The sequence below is a fragment of the Paroedura picta genome, chromosome 13, assembly GCF_049243985.1.
Source record: "Paroedura picta isolate Pp20150507F chromosome 13, Ppicta_v3.0, whole genome shotgun sequence".
NCBI lineage: Eukaryota > Metazoa > Chordata > Lepidosauria > Squamata > Gekkonidae > Paroedura > Paroedura picta.
Window position 1 is genome coordinate 19,175,319 of NC_135381.1, and position 11,449 is coordinate 19,186,767.

Here is an 11,449-nt window from a genome sequence, read left to right on the forward strand (position 1 = left end):
ACAGGCATTCTATTCGGGCAGCTGCTAGTTTAGGCAAAGGGGACCATGTACCTCCCATTCTCCTGATGGGTACGTCTCTCCCAGCCTCGATTGGGGTGGTGGTGGCAGGAAAGGCTCTCTGTGATGCGCTAATGGGCTTTAAACCCTTGAGTTGATTAATGCAATCTATTAACTGCAGACCAAAGGGATGAGAGGTAGAGATGGATAATAAAGTGCGCAGAGAGGGATGCTTCACTGAGCCGGACTCTAATCCACTGTACGGATGCAGCAGCAGCAGATTAGGGGGCATCTGGCCAGCCACAAAGCCTGCTTGCTTCAGCAGCATAACGAAGCATGCTCTTGCTGTCAGGGATGTGGGACTGTGCCCAAGCTGAGGAGCTGTGTGTCTGGAAGGGGAGCGCCACCTCTGAATGGCCCACAGCAAGAAAGGCTTGATCTTGGCTTACTCCAAGTGGGATTCCAGATGAATCTGCTCTGAGCTTTTCCGCTAAAGGAAACAGGCCGTCACTTGGCCAGCATCTTCTCCAGACAAGTGATATGCAGGGACGTCACTCGTAGGGAAGGGAAGAAGGGATGTTTCACAAAACCTACTTCCTGCACTTTCTTACCAGACACATATGCATTATTTTAAAGGATGTGTAAAAGGTGGGAGAGGGAATTTAGCAAAATGAGATAGCAAAACAAAATGCAGAGAGTATATTTTTTTCGGAAAGCTACTTTTTTAAAACTGAAAAGCTACAAAATGTATTCAGCTTTAGCCCCTTTGAGATTAAAGCACGAACGACTAGCCTGCAGCCTAAACATCGGCTAGTCAACTGAAATCAATACATACAACAGGGCCCAATCCCACTGACCCTTGGTTCGATAGGGATGCTGGGACACACTGCAGCCAGATCCTCTCCTCTATGCAACTCCCAAAGGGGCAGAAATCCTCCTAGGTGATCCCATTCCTCCTTCTGCTCTCTACCCCCCCCAACCCCCCCTTTCCTCCTCAGCTTTCTTTCTCTTCTGTCTGCCACTTCCTCCCACTTCTGTATTTGCTCCTATGATGACTCTCTCTAAGGACCCTTCCTTTAGGCAGCTCAGCCCCTAAAGCCTAACTAAACATTAGATCAGGGGTAGTCAAACTGCTGCCCTCCAGATGTCCATGGACTACAATTCCCATAAGCCCCTGCCAGTGTTCGCTGACAGGGTCTCATGGGGATTGTAGTCCATGGACATCTGGAGGGCCGCAGTTTGACTACCCCTGCATTAGACATGTGTACAGGCAACAGAATTGTTATTGCCTTTTTCAGAAAGCCAGCTAGGTGTAGTTAAGGGCAGGAACTTCTAATCTGGAATGCCAGGTTTGATTCCCCACTCCTCCACATGCAGCCAGATGGATGACCTTGGGCCAGTCACAGTCCTGCTAGAGCTATTCTCACAGAGCAGTTCTGCCAGACCTCTCTCCACCCTACCTACCTTGCAGGGTGTATGTTATGGGTAGAGGAAGGAAAAGCGATTGTAAACCGCTTTGAGATTCCTTCAGGTAATGAAAAGTGGGGTATAAAAACCAGCTTTTCTTCTTCAAAGCACCTTTAGGAATGGGTAATTTGGCAGGGATGAGTTTATTCCCTTCCCAATCTATCCTCTTCCTTCTACCTATCACCCTGTTTCCCTGAGGTTCTGGGATTATCTGCCAGTCTGTTTTCCATAGGCCACTGCTTCCATAGATCCGGTGAAAGATCTTTTTAACCTCACTGAAGTTGAACTGGTGCTTCTAAGAGCTCTGGTTCCTTGCAAGTTTGAATGTTAGTGGACATTCTGTAGCATCACCAACATCTCAACCAGGGGATGTCAAAGAGTACATCAGGGGTTCCCAACCAGGAGTCTGTAGTCCCATAAGGATCCACAGGAGCTCCAGAGGGGCCCCACAGCCTTTCCCCTCCTGCCATTATGGACTCAGCCATTATGGACAAGTGTGAATTCTCTTGTGGTTTCCATGCCTGGGAAGGGCATAGCCTGCACGCCTAATCCCACCTTAAACCATCTCCTGTCTCTCCCCCCTCAGGTCTCCTAGAACCTGCCTGTTAATGTGGATGGTGATGTCACTTCCGGGGGCATGTCAGGGAGGCGTGGCCTGCTGACATCACTTCCAGGGCTCCTCAAACCCTGAAAAATTATTTCAGGGGCTCCTCCATGGTTGAAAAAGGCTGGACTACACTGTTAAGGCCACAAAATTTTTACATCTTCCTTTCACAAAATCTTCCAGTCCTCCCTAGAATCTGAGAGAGCTGCTTTCCTTTAGATCTTAAGTATGCTCAAAAGAGGAATGTCAGTGGGCTACTCCATGTGTACAAATTTCCTCTGGTACCAGACCCCTTTCACAAGGACGGTTACGCTTCACCACCCACCCCTTAACAAGAAGACAGAGAAACATCTTGTTTGTTCCTTTATTACACATAGTCCCAGGCCTGCTAAAGCGCCCGCCAGGCAACAGGTAGCCCACCCCCCAGGCTCACAAACACTTGGTGCTGTGCTATATGCTTGAAAAGAGGCTCTACACATAAGTCACCACCCAAGATAATTTGTTCCTGTACATTTCTTTTTTTTTTCCTGTTTGCATCTGTAAATAAAAGAACCCATTGCTCTGGACAGATCAGGCCACCACTAACCAAAAAATTCTTGGACTAGCCAGGATGTTCTGCATCTCTCTATGGCCTTGTCTTCCTACTCTAAGTGAAGAAAAGACAGTGACAAACTGGACAGGGGACTTTCCTAAGAAACTACCATTACATCTTCTGTGTAAGGCTCTCATGGAGACCTCTGGTCCCAGCCCACCCTAGCCCACCCCTGGTACATATACACTCTCTATGTTAGGGGTAGTCAAACTGCGGCCCTCCAGATGTCCATGGACTACAATTCCCATGAGCCCCTGCCAGCGAATGCTGAGAGGGCCGCAGTTTGACTACCCCTGCTCTATGTGTTTGGAACAACAAATGCACATCAGTGCCCACCCACCAACCCCACCTTGCTACACCTGTCTGAGAAGAACGACAGTGAATCAGAGCCACAGCATCCTACGCCCAGATCTCTTCTGAACCTCAACATAATAAATGGGACAAGAGAAGCCAAAGGAGAAGGTAGCAAACCACTTCTCCAGCTGCTTTTCCTAAGCCAGGCTTCCCATCCATGTTTGCTGTAGCTGGAAGAAAGGTATCCAATGAAGGGGAAGCGAGGGGAAGAAGGGACAGGTGACAGAAGGACTATGGACTACATCTCAGATCCAAAAACACACCTGCAGGCACTGCCTCAGACGTGTTTGACAGAGACCCTGGTTCCCAGTCCCCCCTCAGGGTCGCTTACCCAGTCCAGCCCTCTGAGATACAGCAATGTTTTCAATTCAGCCATTTCTAGTGGGAGAGGTAATGACATGGGACACACGCTTGCTCACTCACCTTTCAGAGTACTGGCAGTCTAAAGGCTAAGCTGCTTACAGAGGCTATTGTTAATATGTCTGTGGCAGGGAGGATTCCTTTGCCCTTTTCATCCCTCTGCCAGACCAGGATCCCTGCCACATTCCCTTAGTGCAAGTATAAGCATATTCCTCCAGCACAGGCAGAGCAAAGAGCAAGGAGCATGCCCACAGCATGGAAAGGAATCTCATTCCAGCAGCACCCCATGTAATGCTGCATTGCTGATTAATGCTGGCAGATTACCCAACCCCACCCCAAATACAAAGATACCCCCCCACACACACACACACATACAGCAGTGTCCAAGTCCATGATCCAGGGGATGTTGCTAGCTACTGTCAGCTATTGCTGGAAAGAAGGTTCGGCATTACCAGGAACCAGTTCGGGGAGGAGCCAATGAGGGTTCAGTTTGGTAAATGAGGAAGGAGAGAAGTTTCAAGGTTCAAGGGTTCAGATGGTTTAACTACGTTCTAAATAAACGGCAGCATGGGAAAGACCGAGGGAGAATTGGCTTTTGGTGTGATTTGGTTTGGTTTTGGTTTAAGCATCACTCACGGTAGAAAACATATTCGGTGTAAGAGGTCCAGATCTTGTCATCCGTCTGTTCGTGGGCAAAGGCGCAGGTCCCCGTGGAATTGCAAGCCACCATGTGGAAGCCGGAGTCAGCCAGTTTGTCAAAGGCCTGCTCCAGGAAGGTGAATTTGAGGTAGTACCTGGAGGTGTAGCGCTCCGGTGGCCGGTCAGGGTCCCTGCTCTCGTTCAGCGTTTCCCCAAAGACTTCCTTGGCCAGGGAGGTCTTACCACACACCATGATCCTGGCCACCCTGCGGAATTTGGCATCTGTTTGGCTGTCTCTGCCAAGCGTGTAGGAGCCCCGGTAGCCAATGGTGATGAAGCCGGACCTCCGGATATCTTGCCCGGTGCCGCCCCCGGCAGTGGCTGCGATGGAGCCCCCGGGCCCCGCTGCCAGGATGGCACTGGCAGCAGCCAGGTTGCGGGCAGTGTCCATACTAGGGGACAGCTCCTCCGGGTCACTTTGGCAGGGCTCATCCCCAATGGAGTTCTGCTTGCTAAGCTTTGGGGCAAGGGTCTTGACCAGCTCCGGCAACTTGAAGAACTCAGCTTCTCGTTGCAAACGGCTCCTCTCCGGGAAGTGCTCAGGAAGCACAAGTTGCTGGTCCCTCATATAGTCCAAGATGTAGCGGAACAGGAAGCCGTCGCGGTCCACAAAGAACCTGCCCTTGTTGTCCCGGGCTAAGGAGCGGGTGCTCTTCTGCGTGAACATTTCCCAGAGGAGTGATCCTGGGATACTGATCAGGGTGTTGTGGCGGGTGATGTAGACCTGTCCTCCCACATTCAGCTCTACGATCTCTGGGAAAACCATGTCGTCGCTGGGTTTGGCACAGCTTGCATTGTCTGCCAAGGCCATGGTGAACTCCTGTCTCTGGCCCACCTGCAGAAGCAACAGGCACAACAGCATTAGGCTCATCAGACGGCATGACCCAACTCTTTTTCCCGTGCAACCCAAAGCAACCCCAAAAAATGTTCACACCGCAACTCTGAACCAGTTTCATACCTCTTCAGCTGGCACGGCCTCCAAGCCAAGGAAGTATGGAAGAGTATTTCTGCAAATTTAGACGGCGCCAGCCATCACCCTAGCAAGGAAAGCTTCCAGATTTATATGATAACTGGGACAGCCCCTCCTTGGGGCTGGAATCAAAATGATTCATGGGGAACCGAGGAAACCGCATGTTTTGGAACAGAAACGCTCCCTAGGGAGAATCAATGGAGGGAGTTAAAACCTTTCCTTTACTGCTGTAGCAGGGCTGACAATTTCAGAATCCCATTTATTACAGCGATTCTGAATATAGTACTGCCTACAGAGATGACACTTTGACACAAGCAAAAGAAAACTCCCGGCCCCAAGACAGCAAGAGTGAGTGAATGAGAGAGAGAGAGAGAGAGAGAGAGAGAGAGAGCACAACATTTCAGATCATGTTGCTTTCTCTCCATGAAAGGAGGGGGTGGTTTTCTGTGGAAGTCTAAAGATACCTCACCTGTTCTGAGTGTGTACATTTGCTTAGCACACTACGATGGTACACATTTACAACTGCATTGCATTTAATAACTTTGTCAGCTTAGGGCAGATAGATTTTGTATATCTATGTAAAGGGCCTTCAAATTGCAACAGATTCTGGTGACCCCACAGAGTTTTCCAGCAGAGATGCCTTGCCATTGCTTGCCTCAAAAGACAGATCCTTGGTGGTCTCCCATCCAAGTACGAACCCTGGTTAGCTTCTGAGATCTGGCGAGATCGGGCTATACTAAACCATTCCACACCCTGAGCTAAAATACTTGCAATTATCTAATGACTTTCTGGCATTCCTTTTGACACTGTACTTTGAATCTCCATTGATCAGAGAAAAGTTGCTCAAATAAACAAACCAACCTTGTAGCAAAGCTAATATTGGAAGAAAAGGCAAGCAGGAACACACACATGCACCTCCGCTTTTGAACTGGGTCACCTTGGAAGGTGTCAAATTGTTCTCAAATGCTTTCATGCTACAGACCTTCCAGTCCTGTCAAAGAGCACAGCAAGCTACTCACCCGGATCTCACCCAGCATGTTGCTGCAGCTGCAAATGCTGCAGTCCCTGGCCCTGCTGCTTTGCATTCTGTCTGACTCTGACTGGACCTTGCAGCACCATCCTTAGTAAGCGATGTGCAGGAAAGTTCTGTGCACTGTAACCAGCTCCACATCATTTACCACTTGGGCTAAGGTGGCTGGACTGTGGGCAGGGTGGAGCTATTCAACACAATGTCCCTTCCTCCAGCCCCTGAGCCATTCCTCACTACAACCGTCCTTCCCTTTTGCTCTCAGCCATCTTACGGCAGAATGCCCAGACTATGGTGCATGTAGCTTCCTCATTTATGGAATGCAATTTGCACCCAACAGATTGAAAACTGATTCACTTATTAGAGCAAATAAGCAAAATCGATCCTCTCATGAACTGCTATAAAAACCTGTGGTTGTAGAATTTTGATACCCAACATCAAATAAATTCAGGCCCTACACTAAGTGGCTTCACTAAGGTATTGGGGGCCAGAAGCGCATGGCCTGCATGTAGCAATCTGGAGGCTGTGTGTTCTCCACAGTCTCTTTGTATTTCAGCCATGTGCTTTCTCTTGCTCACTCTCTCTTAAACACACAAACATCTTCACATGCAGAAAGTGTTCTCAGGTGGACCCAGAGTCAACGGAGGAAGCATGAAATGTGCATGCTGTTCTGAGTCATGTTCAAGAATATGCAGCCAAAGTTTGGTCCCTATCTGCTGAGCAGCCCTGCTTTGCAGTAACCCCCCGTGTTTCTTTTCCTTAGCTGTATTTCTGCAATGTGGGTAAGCCCAGTAGCTTCATGGGATCAGAAGGTCAGGTGAAGACATTGTTTTCAGGGAGAAACTCCTCCCCTGTGCATAGGCAGCCTGTTTCTCCTACAGTGCAAGCCATCACTTTCATGCCACATATAACTCAAATAAAAAAAAGAGAATTCTCAGGGTAGACCCCCAAACATTGCTTTTTAGAAGCTTGCAGACTGTAGGGTGTCTGCATTTTCTTCCAAGATGCATGGCACAGCTCCTCTTCTGTATTTCTACATTTTTTTCACTCTCTAAGTAGCCAAGAATCAACAAACTTTGACTTCAAACTGAAGAAGAGTCCTTGATAAAAGGAAAATTGCATGTTTCTCCCCCAGGCTGAAGTTCCTCCAATACAAAACATCATGTCACAATTTGAGATGCAGTACTGAAGAGCAAAGAATGTACAGCAGCCAGTTCTCTGTGTCTTGTTTAGGCTGCTTAAAACTCCTTGTAATCAGAATTAATTGTCTGTCCCCATAATGCAAACAGCTCCCCTCTCGTTGATACAGGCCAGGATCCAGAAAGCCAGTTCACATAAGGCAGCACTGGATTTGTGACGCATGAACATCGGCCTCCTCCTTGCCCTGCCACAAGGTACACTCAAAAGAAGTTGCAAACACAGTGTGTGTGTGTGTCTGTGTGTGTCTGTGTATGCATGTGTGTTGTTTGAAGGGAAGAAACTTCCTCTCTGCTGTTCCGCAAGCCCTCTGGCATCCCTAATCTTTGACTTGAATGAATACTTCAGATGTCTGGAATAAAAGCTGCAATAACTTCTGTTAGTCATTAAGGTGTCTCTGGACTCGAGTTCCAATATGCTGCAAAGGACCGAACATGGCTACCCCTCTGGAATGTGGATTTTCTGTGTCACATGCCATTCACATAATTCGGATTGCATCATATAGTTAAGGAGGAGGGAAACGTTTTACAAGATCACATGTACAACCCACACCGTGGGAGGGGGGTGAGTGTACAAGAGACGTCTCCAGGAATAAGAAATCTTTTCAAACGTTGCTCCTCCTGACCTGTGCCTTTGTTGCTGCGTTCCCACTTTCTAGCCCTTTTCCTTTTCCACAGGAGTGCAACAGTCAGAGCCTGTGTCTAGCCAATGCTGCAGGTCAAGTTCTTTGAGGAGACTTCCTTTCAGGAATGCTGGGCTGTTTCTCTCCCCCCAGACACTTTGAACAGCCTCTTTTCCTACCGCTGCTGGCAACAGTTTTGCTTCTGACTCTCCCCCTCCCAATCTTTTAAGTCTTAGCCAGAGTAAAGAAATGTTTGAGAAATTCAAAGATCCCTGGACTAATTCTGGGTCACCAGAACGCAAGACGATGCGTATTTTAGAGCCATCACTGTGCACACATTTCTTTATTGCATTCCTACTAATCCCCACTCCCCCATATTTGCACTCAGTTCAAGAAGGGCCCAGGAAAAATGACAAGGGCTGGCTGTTATTCCATCCTCCGAAAATCCAGCCTCTCACAGCTCCAGGGGAATGGCCAGCTGGACAGGCCCTTCTCACCTGGCAGCTCACCTGTCCCCACAGCAAAGAAGCCCCTTGTGCAGTTATCAAGGGTGAATTGCAGGAGTCTCCTGCCTGTGTGTGCCTTCCGGGGAGGAAGAGGGTCTCAGTCAACACTTGCAGTTAACTTCCGGCTGGCAAGCCATACATTTTCCTCCAACAAGCCTTATCCATTTCCTACTTGCATGGAGGAATTTAGAGTCCACGTGGTTTCCCCCTCTGTGCCAGAGACCATTTGTCCTCACAGCCAAATCTTGTCTCTCTAGGAATCTGTTCTCTGCCCAGATTTGGGGCATTTGTCTAGCCAAGAAAAAGTGTTTTATGGGACGCACCAGCCCACTGAGTCTGGAGTCCTGAAGTCGCAGGGCTCGAGCGGAAGAAAGGAACTGGTCTGGCTTCGGCTGGTTGGCCGCTGCCATTCAGGGCGAGCAGTCCCGTGTCCCTCCCCCCCCCCCCCATCACTCATCTTGCTGGAGTGAAAGCTCCTGATGAGCCCCGCAGGCGGTCCTCGCCCGCCCGGCGTCCCCCGAGACTTCGAAATAGGCATGGTTTTAAATCCCCCATGGACGGAATCGGCAGCAATTCCACCCTCGCACACACACACACACACACACACACACACACACACACACACACACACACGGGCTTTGACAGCGTTGGTTTTGGATCGGCTCCTTCCCCGTCGCGCGCACACGCACACACACACACGCGCACCCCCCAACTGCACCAAAGGCCAGCCTGGAAGCGGCTCCCACCTTTCCGAATGCACCCTCGCCAAAGGGACCGAGGAGACCGGCAGCTCCCGGCTGGCTGCAGCGCGACTCAAGCGGAGGCTCGGTTGGGCTGGGAGGCTCCTTTCATGCCCCCTTCGTCTCCCTCCAGCCTCCGCACATCAGCCTCCGCTTGTCCTCCGCGCAAGGACCATCCAGGCAAGCAAGCCGCGTGGCTGGCGGGATCCCAGGCGGGAGGGGAGGGGAGGAGAGGGGGCTGCCCGGCGTGGCTCCCGCTGGCTGAGCTCCAGGGGGACAATGGCTGGAAATCCGTCTGTGCCTCTCCGCAGCGCCGCGGCGAAGGAGCCCCGTTACCTTGGAGGTCGCCTCTGCCCGAGCGAGCTGGACCTTGCCTGTCCTCTTGGCGCCTTTGCGCAAAAGCGCAGCTGGCCGCCTGGCTCGGCCGTCCGCTTCTCCTCCGCCTCCCCTGTCCCTCCGGCTTGCTTTTTATCGCCGGGAGCCTTGGAAGGCCCTCCCCCTGCTCTTTGACGACACGTTCCAGCTTCCTCGCTCCCTCGCCGGCAGGATCCTGTACAGCAAGGCGGGCGGGCGGAGGGGGGGAGGACGCGTGCCTGGAGCAGGCGGAGCGGCTGCAGCCCGATCGCACGAGAGGGGCTTTCTGGCGGGCAGGCGGACGGCCTCCGCCGGGTCCTTTGGCACCAAAGGCGAGCCTCCGTGGCCGGGCCCCTCCGCTGCAGAGCCGGCTGCGCTGCTGCTCCCTGTCCCGCCTGCGGCGGAAGGGGACTCGCTCTCGGTCTAGACCAGGGTGGGCGCCTGCCGGGCGTTGCTGAAGCCTCCACTGAGGAGAGGTCAGGGCCCCGTTCTGGAGGCCTCGGCCACCCGGCACTGCTGCACCCAGCGGAGGAGCCTGCTGCGCCGGGCACTGGAGGATTAGGCAAGCCACGGGCCTTGCGAGGAGAGAGGGGCCGGGGGGGGGGGGCGGCGGGAGAGAACTTCGTTGCCCCCACGCCCGCCCCTTTCTTCCCAAAGCCCGCATCATAGAGCAGCGATCGCCGGTTTGCCTTGAAGCAATGTGAAGGAGTGCTTTGCAGCACAGGCAGCCATGTTTCTCTCCAACATTGATTGGTTGTCATTTTGGAAAAACGAAGGTTCTTCAGGCCTGTGCGGGAGGGCAGGGTTCGGCGCCCCCCAGCTTCCATCAGACCCTCCCTGACCTCCCCAGGTGAGGTTTGCAGACCCATCTGTTTATTGCACTGAAATCCCACTGCTGTGGTGCTCTGGCTCAGCTTGCAGTTCTGGGCAGGCTGAAGCCTGCTTCACCTGTGCCCTCCGACCACCCTGTGAGCCCAGGGCAGCCCCTAGAAAGGGGTGCCTCTCCTGCCAGCTGCTTTGGTCATGCGTGGGACACACACAGCAGAGGAACAGTCAGGGTCAGCCACTGGAATCCCTCAGGCTCCCCCGTTGCCAACCCAAAAAGGAAAGAGATGCAGGAGAAACAGCAGGCCACTTTGAGAATGGAGCAAAGGGTGCACGGCCAAGAACAGGAAGGGAGTTACAGAGTCGCTGGGGGCATTCAGGGATGAGTCTGCATTTCTGTCTTCTTTTTCTCCTGGCCTCTGGCCCCAGAACTTCTGCTTTATTCACAGGCGCACGGCTAAGTGGGGGCTGGAATGGTTTGCCCTTCTCAGTTTCAGTCTAAGTCCACCATGCAATGCACTGGTCAGCACTTCTCCCCTGGAACACTGTCTGGCCTCGTGTGGCCCCCCGTGTGGAGGAGAAACCCAGGGCAGCAGGTTTTGCAGGGCCCGGTTGCATTTCTCTGCTGCTGATCAATAGCAGCATTGATGAGTTGGCTGTGCCACCACAAATCAAAAGCTGGTGATTGCTCTGTGAACAGAAGCCTCTGGGCCGAACCACAGACAGCTTGTTCCAAGGTTAGGGACAATGTGTGCCGTAGGCCTGGTGCCTGTAGCTCACTTGGGCAGTGCAGTTAGAACCTGGTGCCTTCCGGAATGAAGGATTCCTGCCTGGAAAATTAGGTGCAGGGAGGAATATCATGTGAGGAGGACTGTTGAACTGCTTTGGGTAGAATTGAGGAAAGCAAGATGGCTGGGGCAAACCACTGTGTCCACAGCACAGGCGCAAGATGTGTCCATTCGATGATACATAAATTCTACTTTTTGACCTCTGCTGTCCATTCTCATGAAGTGAGGCTCGAAGAGGAAGCACCTTGGGTGTGAAAGGAGCATGAATGCGACCCTGGGACAGTTATACAAAAGATCCGTAAGAAAATAATGCTTGGTGTGGGCATTTAGGAGTATGGAAAGAGGCC

General features: G+C 51.7%; 1 protein-coding gene across 2 annotated transcripts; it reads right to left on the reverse strand.

Moving 5' to 3' along the window:
- Positions 1–2,418: 2,418 nt before the first annotated feature.
- On the reverse strand, positions 2,419–9,703 carry LOC143822400 (BTB/POZ domain-containing protein KCTD12-like). Of its 2 annotated transcripts, none has more exons than XM_077307484.1 (2): positions 9,472–9,703; positions 2,419–4,908 (listed from the first exon to the last, which is right to left on the reverse strand). In XM_077307484.1, exon 2 carries the CDS (start codon positions 4,882–4,884, stop codon positions 4,003–4,005), a length of 882 nt encoding a protein of 293 aa, XP_077163599.1. In that variant the 5' UTR covers positions 4,885–4,908; positions 9,472–9,703; the 3' UTR covers positions 2,419–4,002. The 2 variants fall into 2 exon arrangements, with proteins under 2 accessions (XP_077163599.1, XP_077163600.1); XM_077307485.1 differs by having other exon boundaries at positions 9,142–9,571.
- Between the last annotated feature and the right edge of the window lie 1,746 nt (positions 9,704–11,449).

Excerpts from the sequence above, each read along its gene's own strand:
- LOC143822400 (XM_077307484.1), bottom strand. The coding sequence starts at position 4,884 with ATGGCCTTGGCAGACAATGCAAGCTGTGCCAAACCCAGCGACGACATG.